The sequence below is a fragment of the Trachypithecus francoisi genome, unplaced genomic scaffold (genome assembly GCF_009764315.1).
Source record: "Trachypithecus francoisi isolate TF-2019V2 unplaced genomic scaffold, Tfra_2.0 Contig00084, whole genome shotgun sequence".
NCBI lineage: Eukaryota > Metazoa > Chordata > Mammalia > Primates > Cercopithecidae > Trachypithecus > Trachypithecus francoisi.
The window spans coordinates 587,339-604,946 of NW_022680469.1; the positions used below are offsets into that span (position 1 = coordinate 587,339).

Consider the following 17,608-nt stretch of genomic DNA (forward strand, 5'->3'; position numbering starts at 1 on the left):
ATGGAGTGATTTTTGACATGTCAAGACCAAAAAATGAGAAAAGCACTGTCTCTTAAAGAAACTGTGTTGGGAGAACTTGATTCCCATGAGCAGAAGACTGGCACTGGATGCTTATCTCATACCATACAGAAAAATCAATGGAACATGTATTAAAGGCTTTTAAATGTAAGACATGAAACCGTGAAAGCACTGAAGGAAAACAGAGAAGAAATGCTCCACAACAATTGCTCTGGGAAAGCATTTCTTGGAGATGACCTCAAAGCACAGAGAACAAAAGCAAAAATAAACAAACAAAATGGCTTCTGCACAGTAAAGAAAACAACAGGCTAAAGAGACCACCTGTCAACTGAAAGAAAATATTTCCAAGCCATACATCTGATATGAGGCTGGTATCCAAAATGCAAAAAAAACTGAAACATCTTTAATGCCAAGAAAATAAGCCAGTCAAAATATGGGCAAAGGACAAAAATGGACACTTCTCCACAAAGCCATAGAAATGGCCAACAGGTATATGACAGAATGCTCATCGTAACTAATTGTTACAAAAATGTAAGTCAAAACCACAGAGGGTTATTACCGTACATCCCTGATAGAATGGTTATTATAAAAAAGACAAAAGATAAGAAGTGTTGGTGAAGGTGTGGAGCAAAGGGAACTTTTGTGTGCTATTTGTGGGAATGGAAGTTAATATAGCCACTATAAAAAACATCATTAAAGTTCCTAAAAATTAAAAATAGGATTACCAAATAGTTCAGCAATGCCATTTCTGGGTATATGTGAAAACAATGATTGGTTATGTTGGAGATACATCTCTGCTCCCATGTTCATTGTTGCACTATTTACAATAGCTAAGATAGGGAGGTTACTATAAGTGTCCACCGTTAGAAAACCATTCATCTGATGGTGGACACTTATGTATTCCTAATAGTAATGGAATAATATTATGTAATAGCAATTGCAATGAAATTATTAGTTACCCTTAAAATAGGGGGCAGAGGCAGATTCTCTCATTTGGGACGAGAATAAACCTGGAGGATGTTATGTTAAGTGAAATAAGCCAGACACAGAAAAACCAATGTCACAATATCTCACTTATACATGAAATCTAAGAAAGTTTAACTCATATAAGTAAAGAGCTGATTGATGGTTACCAGAGGGCAAAGGGTGGGTGGAGGGGGAGTATGAAAAAAGAAATATGTTGATCAATGTGGGACAAAGTTTTAAACAGATGCCTTTAGTTTTAGTAACCTTTGTTCAACATGGGAATTGTAATAAATAAGATACTGTAAATACAGGAATGCAAGTATAGTAGGTAGGGCAAAAAAAAAAAAAAAAAAAAAAAGGAAAGAAATAAAAGAGAAGCACTCAAAATAAGAAAAGAGGGCACTAACTAAACATTCATATTTTCAATTCATAGGAAAGCTGTGGTTAGAAAGAGCAGAAAATTTGTATCTCATCACAGCAGAACTTATTCACAAAAATAAAAAATGGTATTAGGATGGAATTAAAAGTATGTTTCCAAATAGTCAACATGGTGGCCAAGGAGGCATGGAAATTTACTAATATTGAATTACACTGTGTTTGATTGCAGCAGCTTAGGAACTGTGTCTCGAGAAAATAAAGACAATTAGTGTTTTGGAAAAAACAGTAGATTGAAGAGTTGAAAACACTGAGAAATGCAATGAACACAAAATAAATAATGGCAAATGAATTTCCTTCACTCTTAAGTTGACAGACATTAGTAGTAGTGCTCATTTTTGCATTTTAGGAACCACTGTAAAGCTGGAAGTAACTATAGAATTAGTCTTGTATGCTTTGTATGAAACATTAATAGGCAACATGCTAGACCATTTGGGCTGTTATAAAAACTTACCTTAGACAATGTGGGCTACAAGCAAAAGACATTTATTTTTTACAGTTGTAGATACTGCATTTATTTCTCATAGCTCCAAATGCTGGCAACCACAAGGAGGTGATGAACTTGGTTATCTGTGGAGTTTGAACTTCCTGGTTCACAGTGGATCTTGCTGTGTTCTCACACAGTGGAAGGTACAGGGAACTCTCTGGGGTATCTTTATAAGGGTACAAATTCCATTCACAAGGGCTCTGCCCTTATGACTTCACCACCTCCCAATGATCCCACTACCAGAATGCCATCAAATTAAGGATTAGGCTTCAGCATATGAATTTTGGGGGGACATAAATTTAATCTATAGCAGGAGATAATATTTTTAAAGAAGCTGAGAAAACAAATTCAGCACAATCTGGAGTTGAGTATGCTAAGCTAAGCTAGAAATTGTAGCAAAAATAGGTGTACAACACAGACATTTTACAACCCGTGTGCAAATATGTGATGTTTAAAGTCAATAGTTGTTCACTGTATTTCAGTTATCTGCAGGTACTATGCAGAAAATATTTGAACATAACATGTTTCTGTAACAATAGCATTAACTGTGAACTTTACTCACTTTTATCAACCTAAACATTATCCATTCCATAAAATTTCATCAAAATAGCAGTTGAAATATCCCACTTACCCTACCATACAGTTTGATAGCATTCATTTTGAGACTCGAAACTCAGCATGACAATATTAAGTGGTAGATGACCAGGTCATCAGAGTGGAGCCTTCATAAAAGTATTAACCACCTCATGCAAGGGGTGAAGGGAACAAACTTGCTAGTCCTCGTCCATCCACCAGCCAGGTGAGGACACAGCATTCAACATACTGTTGAGAAAGGAGAGAGCACCCTTCACCAGACCAACCAGCTGTTGTGCCTTGATCTTGGACTTTCCAGTCTCACCTGTCACTATTAAATTTATGCTGTTTATAGATGACTGTGTGTAAGGCAATTTGTTATAGCAGCAGGAAGAGACGTAGGCAGATATTGGTAAGCAGAGTGAAGTGCTGCTATATGAAATGCCTGAAAATACGGAAATATCTTCAAAAGGAATTATGGGGAAGAGACTGGAAAAATATAAAGGAACATGTTGCAGAAAGCCTATTTTGTCATGAACAGACCATGAGGATGACTCTCATGAGGACTCAGAAAAAGAGAGCTGTAGACACAGCCTCCGACTTCTTACACATTATGTAAATGGTTGTGACTGCAAGTCTGGTAGAAATACAGCCAGTGACTATTTGGTATCATGCTGATACCAAATCCTGTCAGAAGTACAATAAAAAAACTCAGGCCAACATCCCTGATGAACATAGATACAAAAATCCTCAATAAAATATTGGTAAACCAAATACAGCAGCATATCAAAAGGCTTAACCACCACAACCAAGTCAGCTTCATTCCCAGGATCCCAGGTTGATTCAACATATGCAAATCAAAAATGTAATTCATCACATAAATAGAATCAAAGGCAAAAAACACAGGATTACCTCAACACAGAAAAGGCCTTCAATAAAATTCAACATCCTTTCATATTAAAAACTCAATAACGTAGATATTGAAGAAACATACCTCAAAACAGTAATAACCATTTAAGACAATTCCACAGCCAGTATCAAAGTTTGAAAACCTGTACAAGGCGAGGATGCCCTTTCTCACCACTCCTATTTAACAATTTGGGAAGTTCTGGCCAGAGCAATCAGGCAAGAGAAATAAATGAAGAGTGTTCAATTAGGAAGAGTCTGGAATTCAAATTGTCCCACAGTCTCAGGCTAAAAGTTACTTAAACTGATAAGTAACTTCAGCAAAGTCTCAGGATACAAAATCAATGTGAAAATCACAAGCGTTCCTATACACCAACAACAGGCAAACCTAGAGTCAAATCATTAATGAGCTCCCATTCACAAATGCTAAAAAGAGAGTGAAATGTCTAGGAAAATGGCTAACAAGAGAAATGAAGGACCTCTTCAAGGAGAACACAAGCCACTGCTCAAGGAAATCAGAGAGGACACAAACAAATGGAAAAACATTCCATGCTCATGGATTGGAAGAGTCAGTACCATGATTCTTACTGGGCATATACCCCAAGGAATATAAATTACTCTTTTATACAGATACATGTACATGTATGTTCATTGCAGCACTGTTCACAATAGCAAAGACATGGTAACCCAAAAGCCCATCAATGATAGACTAAATAAAAAAAAAAAAACATATACACTATGGAATACAATGCAGCCATAAAAAGTACCAGATCACATCCTTTACAGGGACATGGATAGATTTGGAAGCCGTTTTCCTCAGCAAAATGAATGCAGGAACAGAAAACCAAACACTGCATGTTCTCACAAGTGGGAGGTGAATGGTAAGAACACATGGGCGGAGAGGGGGGAATAACATGCATGGGGACCTGTCAGTGGCAATGGGTTCTGGCATCAGGGAGGGAGAGCATCAGGAAGAATGGCTAATGCATGCAGGCTTTAATACCTAGGTGATGGAATTATGTGTGCTGCAAACCACCATGGCACAGGTTTACCTATGTAACAAACGTGCACATCCTGCGCGTGTACCCTAGAACTTAAAAGTTGAAGGAAAAATGGAAGGTTATATGCAGATTTTTTTTTTTTTAAAGAAAACCAGTTAATAGGGTGCACAATACTTGAAATTACAAGGCAGTACAATCATAATATATTTCTCTGATAAGAAAAAAAAATAGTTTTAAGACATAGTCACTATTTCTTCAAAATCTTTAAAAAACTGTCATTGTTTTCCAAATGCTACTACAGTCCCTTTGGTGTTTTTTCACGCTTTCCCGTTTTCCTAAATCCCATTTTCTTTGAAAAAAATAATTAACAAAGAGAGAAAAATAGTATCTTCCATGTATATCATGGCACTATAAGTTGATAAAATTTAAGTACTTGCATATGTATTATTGTATCGGATTTGCCAACATTTGCTACAGCACTGTAAACTTTTGGAGGGCAGCAATACTTCCTATTCTTTGAGAGGCTTACAGAGAGCATACCTCTGGCAATGCACCTTGTGAAGTAGGTAGAGTAGAATTTATCCATTCCATTGAGTGAATCCTATGTTACAGGGAAAACAGGCACCATTTTTCTCACTGGCTTATGAGAATCATAACAACTGAGAGATGAACATCATTATCTTAAGGATGAATGAAAATAGGTAGGAGAATGTCCTTCTTAGGAAATAATTAAGAAGTTAGGAGTGAATTACATTGGCTTTGGAACTTCCTTACAAAGGGTTTATAAAAAAATGCGTGTGTATATGTATGTGTGTGTGTGTGTGTGCGCGTGTGTGTGTGTGTGTGTGTGCGTGTGTGTGTGCATGCAAGAGATATATAGAGAAAGGAGACAGTCAATGTGGCACAGAATATTAACTGGTATATCTATGTGAAGGACAGAGGGATGTTCACTGTCCTGTTCAAATTATGAAATCTTGAAACTTTTCAAAATAAAAAAAACTGGATGAAGAAAAAAATCTGACAGCCAGTTAGATTAATAAAGATTATCTTATTGGAAACTGGAGAAAGGCCAAACTTGTTATAAAGTGTCAATGAACTTGGCTGAGTTTTCTGTCCTAGTGTTTCTGAAAGGCAGAAATGAACAGTGATGAAACTAAGACGTGGAAGAATAACTAAGCAAACAGTTAAGGGTGTGGCATGGTTCTCTTGATTGCTTACAGTAAAATATGAGGAGAAACAAATTAAAGATGAAATTTGTAATTTAGATTTGGAAAATTCTCAGCTGGGCCATGTTAAGAACAAAAAGGTGTGTTCAGGAGAAAACAGGTGTGTGTCCACGGGAACATTTCGTAAGATTAGCAGATAGAAGGGAGTCAGATGCTATTCTTCATAACAAGAATTATCGTAAGACATTTTGGAGTTCTTTGATAATGTCATACCCATCACAGGCCCAGAGTGTTAGTATCTTGAAAGCAGTGAGTTTTAAAGGGGAGGCCCAGGGTGCCCTTGGACCTGGGGCTCACTGTGAAGTACTACCCCAAACCTTGATTTCCTGAATTTTGGAGCAGCACTCTTTGGCTCTGTCAACTGTGGCTGAAATGGGCCCAGGTATGGCACAGGTTTGTGCTGTATATATTTACGATGTGAACTTTGAGCAATACATTAAATTTATAAATTGCCCAGTCAGATATTTTTTCTCACAGAAGAGCCTAACACAGCTGGCTTACCAGTGGTAAAGTTTTATTACAACTTTTTTAGACCAAGATTAATTCTTTTTTTCTGAATTAGAATTATCTCAGAGAATACTCTATGCCCTGTGAAATTGTTTTTGTTGCAGATTTGATGATGTTTCTTAATGAACATGTAACTAACCTCTAATCACAAGGTAAATTCTAGCCTATGTGCAAAAACTTTGTGCTGCATCCTTGTGTATGGTTTCAAAAGTGTCAGAATTGGCCCCTCAACTCAAATACAGCCTCAATTAGTGGAGGCAACCTAAGAAAGGTGTACAACTGTCCTAACTTTGGATTGCCTGCTCACTGCGAAGTATGTGAACAATTAGCACATTCTGTTTAGACAGGTGAAGAAATTTCTACTCTACTAGGTCATCATCAAGCATAGCTTTGTTACTGGGAAAGCTAATTACAGTTACCTATGACAGTATCAAAGAAAGAGGTGAAAAGAGTAGACAATAAGGAAGGTAGGTATGATTATAGGCATGAGAAATTGCTATGGGAAATCATGTCATCTACACTGACTGAGATCAGAAGGAACAGGTGGAAAAGCAAGAGATTCAATCCAGGATGACAGAATGTGTTCACTAAAAGGGGTTAAGAGAAGTATAATACAGTCTATATTATTCGATTATCAAGAGAGACACAAGAACCATGAATTGATTTAGTGGTATAGTGATATAGTGGTTTCACCTGAAATATTTACGTATCAATCCCACTGAATTCTTACAACAAATGATTTAGATTAGCTATTACATTCACCATATGAAAGAAGAGAAAATACTGAGGGACATAACTTTTGTCAGTGCAAGTCTATCAGATTTAGGACACAAAAGCAACTACATACTGAAAAAGAGAGCTGGGAACTTAATTTGCTAAAACAATCAGAAAAAGAATAAACTGAGACAAATCTGTCTACTCTATTGCAAGACTTACTATAAAGTGACTGCAACCAAGACATTGTGATCTGGTCACAGGGAATAGACACACAGTTCAACGATGTAACACAACAAATAACTCGGATACTGGCACACTCAAGTCCAGCAAACAGATTTTCAATAAAAAGCACAAAGCAATGAAGTGTAGAACAGGTAAGTTTTCTATTGCTGGAGTTGGGTCAACTGGACATCCTTTGAAAAAACATTAACTTTGGCCCATGTATGTTTTCTAAGTAAAATCTACTCTTCCCCACTATTAAAAATTATGTTGACCCATGCTACTGTGTTTCCTAACCTCAGTCCTTCAGTCTTACACTTTGAGAAGTTCAAATCATATTCACAGTCTCCGAACACACTTAATGTTTTATTTTTAAGAAATCAAATTAAAAATAGACCACAGGTAGAGTCATGAAATTCTTTTTTCTCTATTCTTGCCAGTCTTTAGAAGTAATTATACCATACACTGTTTTCTTTTACAATAAGACCCAAGGAGAGAAAAGAAAAGGAGGTACGATGAAAGTATGTTTTGAAGCACCAAAATATTTTACGACAGGGACAAAAAAACAAAAAACAAACAAAAATTGAAGTACAGAAAGAGTGGTGGGGAAAAAAATAAAAGGGGTGCAGCTGGGCTTCCTCAAGATTTGTTTGTCCCTATTCAGATTAGAATGAAACTGGCTTACAAAATCACTCCTGTATGCTAGCAGGAATGTTGCTGGCAAGACATTTCTGAGCATCAGGGTCTGGACTTTAATAACCAACCTTTAAACAGTAACTCTCTAGGAGTGAAGATATCAAATATTGTCAACAGGCAAGTGAAAAATCATCAACAGGCAAGAAGCTCCTTTTGAGGTCCAGGCCAGAAGACAGTTAAGACTTACGAAACAAACAAAAACTACCACAAATGACCTTTGGTGCCACTGTCACAACTCTTGCTCATCATGGCAGGAGAGTTGTAGCAAAGGCATTAAAGAAGGACAAACAGCTGAGGAGCCTGAATCCTTGTGTTGTAAGTCATTTCGGTTTCTTTTCAAGAAAGAGCTGTTGTCTGTGGAAGGTGTCAGGAATATATTTTCACAGTCGGCTTTCTCCTGAAAATGTTCTTTTTTTTGGCCCTCCTGAGACGTAATCCCTGAGCTCCGAGCCCTTTTTGACTGCAGCTCCTGTTGAACAAGATCCTCAACCTTTCCACCCTGATCCACCTTCTGCCGCCGCCGTCGCCTCTCCAGAGCCCGGCTCCTTGTCTGACTCCCTTGATGTTCAAGCTTTTCCAGCTGCAATCATACCCACAGAAGCAGAAAAAGGTCAGTACTGGGATCCCTGTCTGCTGGAACCTAATCTCCTGCCCTGTCCATGACCCCTTCCTACCTCCAGAAGTGTGCGAATTCTGTCCAGGTCTGGAGGCTGTCCAGCTTGCAGCAGCTGCCAGATGCTATGGTTTTCATCCAGAGTCACCTCAAGCAGGTCCCCTTCCATCATGAGCTCCTCCAGGGAAACCTGGATTGCCTCAGGCAGCTTCAACACAGGGCCAGTCAACTGCGGCAACAGTGAGGACAGTAGCTCCAGGTCTGGGCGGAAGGCGATGGGGTTAGGGGTGCAGGGACAGACTGGGTTAGAGGTCACTCTTGGTCTTATCCTCCATGGCCACAACAGAGCTGACAAATACATGGGTCACTCAGTTATGTGTACCCAAGAGCCTACCCAAACCACACCAGTCTTACCAGAGCCCTTTGCTGGAGCTATGTTCTCAGGAGTGGTCACACTGTCTCCATTCTCCAGCAGCCCTTGGACCTATCCGGGAAAAAAGAATGGGTAACGATAAATGAGCTGATGGATCAGGTCCTATCTTTCCTCCCACAACCCCAAAACTTGGGAGCCTCTACCACCTGAAGGATTGTAGACCCATGCTTCCAACAGGGAGTAGGGTTAGGCATCTGGATAGGTTTAGAATGGGGCAAAGAGGCTAGGCCAAAGGAGACTGAAAATCAAGGAACAGGGACAAAACTGGAGCCAAGAGGAGGACAGGGGCTAGAAGACCTAAATGTGAGGACAATGGCCAGCCTGGAAAGCTCACCTTAGAAACAGTGTTGCCAATGCCTCCTCTGATAGGGTCACAGGCAGTGGCTAAAGTGTAGACCGAGGCCTCCTCTGATCTAGGTTTGGCCTGTAGCTGTTGGCGAAGCTCAGCCAGCTGTCGTAACAGAGCAGTCACATCCTCAGAGGCCAGAGCCTTTCTGGCACGGTCTTGCCAGCCAATGGCCCTCTCTGTGAGACACTGAAGAGCCTCACCTTCAGGAAGCCGCACAGGCAGTCTCTGCAGGGCAACCAGCAAGGCTAGGATTGTCTCTAAGCGTGGCCGTCTTGAGCGCATACACAGTGGACACAGGAATTTTGTGTCCCATTCCCACCAGGCCAGCAGTGGAGATGAGGTGAGACTGGGCCTTGGAGAGGTGAGGAGATGGGGCACTGACACACATTGCCCATGGAACCAGTCCTGACAGAGGTCACACTGCAGAGCTCCCACCCCAGCTGGCACCTGCCCACACACACACACAGAAGTCGCAGAGGAGGCCATGAGGGATGGTGTCAGTGGACTGGGCTTGGCTGAGTTGGTGCGACGCAGCTGCAGGATACCTTCCTTCTCCTTCTGTTCCCCTTCCTTGAAGGCCACAATCTATCACATCCAGAAGAGGGGTAAAGTAGGTCAGCAGTCCACCCTCGCCCTTGTCTGGCATCCTAATGCCCGGCTCCCAAACCAGAACTGTAACAGGGCTCAGACACCCTATCATCACTGGCTCTCCTCTTTTCAAGGAGATACCTAGAACCCATCTTTTCCCCATTTGGGCCATGCTGCTTACCACAGAGCCTGGGTCTCTGAGGTCCTGAGCAGACAGCCCCAGCAGCTCTGTGTCACACTGGTACAACCCCAGCGCCTTCTCCATCCACCGGCTACGCTTGGTGCTATCTGAGCCAGCGTCTGCACATGGGCAGAGCACCTAAGGCAGGTAGGCAGACAGACAGAGAGGTAAGGCAGGTAGGCAGACAGACAGAGAGGAAATGCCCAGGCTTCCCTCACCTCCCACACCCTCTCCTTCCTACCCAGGTGCCCCCTAAAAAAACTTATGTTCTCATCATATGCGCCATCTCACAGCAGCCAAGCCAGATGCAGAAGAGGGCTGTGGGGTCAGGGTCCCAGACCTCACCTCCAACAGTGTGTAGCAAGAATTCTTCTTGAGGAAGGTCTTGGAGGCCTTCTCTCTCCAGGAATGTGCTGTCAATACCTGCAGCTCTAAATGTCTCAGTTCTTCCAGCCCCACAGGCAGGTCCCGGCCCACGGCCACCAGGCCCTCCAAGTCATCCAGACAGGGGTAGTGGTCACCATTCTGGGATAGGAGAAAAAGAAAGTTTATTTAAATTATGTCAATAATATTGTGTCTAAATTTGTCCTGAGTAATACTGGGTATTGTGCTGCATAATCACAGGGCCGAAAATCTGTAGAAGTTTTCTGCAAGGGAAAAATGGGATAGAAACTCTTTTCTCTCAGAACTCCTACTTTCATTGGCTCTGATCAAAAATTACACATGGGCAAGTAACTCTGTTGTAGCCTGCTTCTTCTGTCCACTTCTATGTATCAATGGTCTCTGCTTAGCTCTACACCCATATTCATACTTCTCTTCCCTCCATTCCTATTCTGATATGCTCAGGTCTCTCAAGGAATCCTCCAACTTCCCAACTTCACTTTCCAGCACAACCCAACCAAGTAAAAACTGTAAGGTATACTGTGTCTCTTCTAACTGCTGGCCTGACATAGCAAAGCAAAAATAGTGATCCTCACTTGGATCTCGTCCACATCAGCAATCCAAGCTTGTGCCTTAGTCAGAGCTTCTTTGAGAGTCTGGATGTTAGGCAGGTGAACAGGGATGTTTTCTGTCTCACGAATTATGGCTTCCAGTGTGGCTGGTGGATGCTTTTGCCTAAAATTTTTTTGAAAAACAGCAATCTATCACTACATGTTACAGGTATACATGCCCCTTTTTTAAGTCCTATGTTTCCTTGCTAAAAACCCAAGAAACAAAAAGTGTGACAGAGTAAGGGAGCCACACTGAGGAACTCTGTAACAGTGCAGGGGGCATGTAGGTCTCTTGTAAATCACAGGCTGTATCCATTCACCTAACTAAGTCACCCAAGGAATATTTCCCCAATTGTTGCCTTTACAACAGTGAAACATCAACATGACATGTCATATAGATGGGACGAGATGGTATGTCATGCCAGTCCTTTAGAGTTTAGTAGATGCCCAACTGGGAGTCTGCTGCCTAAGGGCACCTATAGAAACACTTAGGGTCACCCCAAAACTCAGAGGATTACAGTCAAAATACAGACAGGGAGAGACTACACCCCACCTGGCCTCCAGGCAGAAATGGGCCTTTTCTTCCCAGCGCTCTGCAATGGTCAGCAGTTCTTGCAGTTCAGCCCGGGCCTTGTCCACAGAAGGGCTGGAGGCTATCTTGGCACCCATAACCAAAAGCCCCTGCATGATGACCAGAGAGCCCCTGTGGGCTGAAGGGGCCAGAGCCTGCTTCACTTCATCGAGCCATTGCGCCTGCTCCACCTGTTGCTGAAGCTGATGGGCTTCAGGCACCTCTACACCCAGCTGCTGCCCCCTCTCCAACAGGGACTGCAATAGCCCTGGACTAGATGGCAGTGTGGCCAGAGCCTCACGAGCCTCGGCTTGGTAGGCCTCCACCTGTTCCAAGACATCCTGCAAAGACATAGGATAAAATGCAGACTGTTTAGCCACATAAATACTCCACAACCTAGATTTGCTCCACTTCTCATCTCCTCTTATAGGCATTTCCTGTTGCTTAACACTTATTCTCAATCACATCCTAAAACATGATCTACTTGATAATAACAAAGGCCCTCTGTTTACCTAGAATGACACTTTTCTCCTTTAATTACCTAAAATTTCTTTTTCCAAGCCCACTTTAATACAATCTTATCCCTCTAGTAAGCTTTCTAAGACTCTACTGTGTGGAGGGAAATCAAGCAGTCAATCAGTCCTCTCCATCCCATTCCCAAGAGCCAGAGTCTTACGTAGGCTCCTGTTTAAAGTTTTTAATTATTTCAGTCTGGAAGGGTATTTCCTTACATGCTGTAAAGACAGAGATGGTATGGGAACATTCATCTCCACCACTTCCAGGAAAGAACCTGTTATTATGAGAAACTTGTCTAGAATACCTAGGTTCTCAAGCTTTTCTGACACGTCAGACTTCCTGAGTATTTGCTGTTAACAAAAATTCCATCTTGTCAGGCCCCTCCTCACCTTGACATCTCCAATCTGATGCATGGCACAGGGCAGGCTGCCCATCTGCTCAAGAAGGACCCGGAGTTCAGTCAAGGTCAGCGGTGGAGTGTCCATCCTGTAGGAACCAGAAGGAACACCTCGTAAGGCCACATTTCAAAAAATTACAGAATTTTAACATACTTCCTTCCCTTTTGTATTTCATTAATATCCACAAAGGTTTTTTTCTAAGTTCAGTGATATTGACCAGTAAGTTAAGATTTGAAAAAACACCTGTAGGCTTTTGACAGCAATAATATAGACTAACTACAGATATCAAAGTGAGAGAGTCCAGCTTCCTGAGAAAATGTAACAGTAATAATCTGCTAACACTATGGCTACTTAATACCATGCCACTATGTTACTAGATGACTAGCACTATTTGATAGAAGAATATAAATAAATACAAATAGGTGGTAAAAGAAAACAGACATTTGAATGGTCCCCACATAAGTTACATTTTCATTAGTCATCCAGTTAAGAGTTAAAGAATGAAGAAGAGATGTAAAAAGAAATAGCCAATAGGATTCAGAAGTAGTAGGTTTCACAGTGACATAAAACATCTATTAAGCCAGAAACTGAAGTACAAATGCAATGGAAGGGTTAGGAAGAAAGGTGGGCTAAGTGATGATAAGAATGGTCAGAGTAATAAATCTACTCTAGACAACAAATGAGAGTTCATTACATTAGAAGCGAAACAGTACCACATGATAAGAACTTTTAAGACTTACTCTTTGGTTCCAACTGTCTACAACACAAAGAAAACTGAAGAGGCCAGGAAGTTTAAATGCATGAGGAAAACTTGAGACAGATTAAAATGGAAACCCAAGGCATATTATATGGGTATCATGGATTCAATCTGGAAAAGTCTTATCTCTCTTGAACCTGAGTAGGGAAAGGAGTTATCCATAAAAGTGAAATTTCCTCTAAAATTTTAAGTTTCCATGGTTTAAAGAAGGGCAGCAATGAGAAAAGAGGTTAAGAACAAGTAGGACTATTTAAGAATATCTGAAATAATGGTCAGGCAGCCCCAAAGATACTTAAGGAAGTATTCCAGGAGGAGGCACGGTTATCATAACAGATACCTTCTACATGTGTCAGTACCCTGAAGATCTTCCACTAGAATAAGATACAGATGGGAGAAGACGGTGATATTTAGAATCTGACTCCGTTAAGGCGTAGCCCAATGTGTATCTTTACATCTTAGATTTTAGCAAAAATGCTTAAAAATGGAAAACAAACCTAAAAATTGTTACAGAACAACGTGAGGAAAGGCAGTATTTTTGTACAACTCTACGATGCATTTCTGTTTTAAGCTGTTATTAGAAAAGAGTAAAACATTCAAATAGAAATTAAATGTTTATGAAATAAACAATTTACAAAACAGACTCAAAGACCAATGAAACAGATAGAAAGCCCAGAAATGAGCTGCACACCTACACCATCTGATCTTTGACAAAGCTGACAAAAACAAGTAATGGGGAAGGGACTCCCTATTCAGTAAATCCTGTTGAGGTAACTGGCTGAGTCATATGCAGAAAACTGCAATAGGACCCCTGCCTTATACAAATATCAGTTCAAGATGGATTAAAGACATAAATTTAAAACCTGAAACCATAAATGCCCTGGAAGACAATCTGGGCAATGCCATTCCAGAGATAGCCATGGGGAAAGATTTCATTATGAAGATGCCAAAAGCAACTGCAACAATAGCAAAAATTGACAAGTCCGAATTAAAGAGCTCCGGCACAAAGAACTGTCTACACACAGGGTAAACGGACAACCTACAGAATGGCAGACAGTTTTTCCAAACTATGCATCTGACGAGGGTCTAATATCCAGCATCTATGAAGGAACCTAACCAAATTTACAAGAAGAAAACAACCCCATTACAAAGTGGGCAAAGGACATAAGCAGACACTTTTCAAATGGAGACATACATGCAGACAACAGATATATGAAAAAAGACTCAGTATCAGTGATCATCAAAGAAATGCAAAACAAAACCACAGCGAGGTACCGCCTGACAAGACCATTCAGAACGGCAATTATGAAAAAGTCAGGAAATAGTAGGTGTTGGCCAGGTTGCAGAGAAAAAGTTAACTCCTACACAGGGTTGCTGGGAGTGTAAAATTAGTTCAACCACTGTGGAAGACAGTGTGGCAATTCCTCAAAGATCTAGAGGCAGAAATACCATTTGACTCAGCTATTCAATTACTGGGTATATACCCAAAGGTATATAAATTGTTCTATCACGAAGACATAGGCAGGTGTTATGTTCACTGCAGCATGATTCACAACAGCAAAGACATGAAATCAATCTAAATGGCCATTAATGATAGACGGGATAAAAAAAAGTGGTACATATCCACCATGGAATTTCCATGCAGAAATTATAAAAACAGGATCATGACCTTTGAAGAAACATGGATGAAGCTGGAGGCCATTATCCTTAGCAAACTAACCTGGGGAGAGAAAATCAAATACCACATGTTCTCACTGTGGAAGCTAAATGATGAGAACATACTGATATATGCACAGAAGGAACAGCACATACGGGGGACTATCAGAAGGTGGAGGGTGGGAGGAGGGAGAGGACCAGGAGAAATAACTAAGGGGTACTGGACTTAATACCTGGGTGATAAACTGTGTTAACAAACTCCCATGACACAAGTGTACCTATGTAACAAACCCACACATGTACCCTGAAAAAAAGTTTAAAAGAAAATATACAGTAGCTGTGGCTAATTTGCCACTAAAGAAAGATACCTTTACATAAATTTAACATAGTCAAAGTGTAAAGTGTTTATTAGGTCTACAGTAGTGTACAGTCATACCCAAGATCTTCACATTCTCTTATCAGTCAGTTCCTCACCCCAAGAAACTTCCTGTCCTGCAAGTTTCATTCATGGTAAGTGCCCCATATTTTATGTCTTCCACAGTTAGTTTATTGTATTTATTATATGTTTGGATATTTTGATACACAAATACTCACCACTGTGTTACAACTGCCAACAATATTCAGTACAGTATCACGCTGTGCCGGTTTGCAGCCTAGGAACAACACGCTCTACCACACAACCTAGGTGTGTAGGAGGTCACATCATCCAGGTTATGTAAGTAGACGGTGCATGTGCAACATGACAGAACTGCCTAATGACAGTTTTCTCCAAACACGTCTCCATCATTAAGTGATGCCTGACTGTACATAATCATTTACTTGATTTTTCAATGTAAAAAGTATATGTACCTATTGTCATATACATTTGGAAACTAACAGTTAAATAAATACCTAGGATTATTTTAACCTCTAAAGTTTTAAGTAACTACACAGCCAAAAGTAAATTTTGTGGAAATTCTGATGTCTGCATAATGTTATGAGATTTCCTAAGAAGTAGGAAAAGATTGCAATTTTGCTAGTATATATTTATTTATTGCCACATTATTTTGTTAGAAACTGTTTACTTCAGTAACTTCTAGTTCATATTATACTGTTTTTTGTCCATGTGTTATCTACCCTTTCTCAGTAAAACTTGACAAGTGCTGAGTCTGTGCTTTTCTTTTGTTGTTGTTGTTGTTTTGAGATGGAGTTATGCTCTTGCTGCCCAGGCTGGAGTGCAATGACACCATCCCGGCTCACTGCAACTTCCACCTCTTGGGTTCAAACAATTCTCCTGCCTCAGTCTCAAATGGGATTGTGTGTTTATAGTCTATCTATTTTTGTTATTCATTTTCACATACTCACACAGTTATTTGCCTTCTCCTTTCACATACCTGGCCACCTGACCACTGACCAGCCCCAGGACTTGAGATATACATGCCTCCACCTGACTAAGGCAGTTCTTCAGTCGCTGAAGCAGCTCACTATTAGGAAACCTCCTCTCACGAGCCTCAGACTCCAGTGCCCTTAGCTCTTCAAAGCCTAGAGACAGTATAAGTTGCAACAGGTAGGCAGTGTTAGCAGAAAAGGAAGGTTGTGAATACCCAAAAGATATAAGGCTTACACAAGGGTTCCTTCAGTTTCCCGTCACTCACTGCGCTTACGGCCATCCTCCACCTCCAAGGCTACTCGCACTTTGTTGGCCCAGGTGTCAAAAGACTCAGCCCGAATCTTCAGCTTATGCAGCATGGTGGGGAGCTCATCCAAGGTGTACCGATACCTAGAGGAAGAAAGCCAGGAAGGGTACACATCTGGCCCAGCTCTGTAACCTCCTCCACGTCCCCACAGTGTTCCCATGCTCACCGTAGGTACTGTCGGCTACTAGAGCACTTGCAGAGGTCATTGATGTGGGAAAGGCATACAAGGCCATCTGGGCAGTCGTAGCACGCCAGGGCTGACAAGAAGCATGTGGTCTTGCACTTGATGCACTGGCGTTCATCATCTGGGAGCAGCTCAAAAGCCTCTCGTTCAGCCTCCGTGACGCCCTGGGGGTGTTCAACCCACATATACTGTAAAGACTAGGAGTAGGGCTGTGGACACCCCACCTCAGCCAACACTGAGCCCTGATGTGGACTCAACCTTGTAAGGATAGCTGCAGAGAAATTGGAAGAAAAAATATAAACACATACAGGCTCTGTCTTTCCATTTCAAAATGCATGACTTAAAGTTTAGGCACACAGTGGTTACTCAATGTTGGTCTGTGTCTCTGTAATGTGGTATATGTTACTAAATCCCTAAGCCCTGGTCTTGACCACCCACCTTCTCCAAAAGGGCCTTTCGTAGACGTCGCTCCTCCTGAACCATAATGAACATCTCCTTGTGCACAGCCACTGCTAGATTGAGATCCAACGTCTCTGGGAAGGCAGCCATCTTGCAGATGAGCTCCTCATGGGAGAAGACACAATAGCGCCGGAGCCGGCGGTAGTGTTCAATGCACTGGCGTCCAGCAGGTAGCTGCAAGTGCATTCAAGACTGTGTGTGGCTATCTGGAGACCACAATGCTTAGCTTATCCACAATAATCCTTATCCATATTCTTTATACTTTCTACTGCAGGCCCCCTGCATGCCCACTCACCCAGTCAGCAGTGCAAAAGTTGACAGCTTCAGCAAAATTGTATCCTTGGTTAAAACCACTGTGGTAAGCACGAGGAAAAGTGATGACAAATTCCCCTGCACATTGGTTTGTGCGGACAACCTAAAAAGGACAAGAAAAACAGAAAGAGGTGTGGGTTATAACTAATGGGTAAGACGTGAACTCAAAAATGTC

At 41.2% G+C, this 17,608-nt stretch overlaps 1 protein-coding gene across 1 annotated transcript in view; it reads right to left on the reverse strand.

Annotated features, from left to right (window-relative positions):
* Positions 1 to 7,393: 7,393 nt before the first annotated feature.
* LOC117090613 (lysine-specific demethylase 5D-like) overlaps positions 7,394 to 17,608 on the reverse strand; it is a 43,366-nt gene continuing 33,151 nt past the window's right edge. Inside the window, 14 exon segments of the mRNA XM_033223055.1 lie at positions 7,394 to 8,331; positions 8,426 to 8,625; positions 8,779 to 8,848; positions 9,132 to 9,731; positions 9,916 to 10,053; positions 10,261 to 10,440; positions 10,893 to 11,031; positions 11,461 to 11,819; positions 12,384 to 12,480; positions 16,176 to 16,323; positions 16,437 to 16,561; positions 16,645 to 16,826; positions 17,101 to 17,295; positions 17,417 to 17,536. Of these exon segments, the coding sequence (XP_033078946.1) occupies positions 7,981 to 8,331; positions 8,426 to 8,625; positions 8,779 to 8,848; positions 9,132 to 9,731; positions 9,916 to 10,053; positions 10,261 to 10,440; positions 10,893 to 11,031; positions 11,461 to 11,819; positions 12,384 to 12,480; positions 16,176 to 16,323; positions 16,437 to 16,561; positions 16,645 to 16,826; positions 17,101 to 17,295; positions 17,417 to 17,536 (2,904 nt within the window). The 3' untranslated portion in view covers positions 7,394 to 7,980.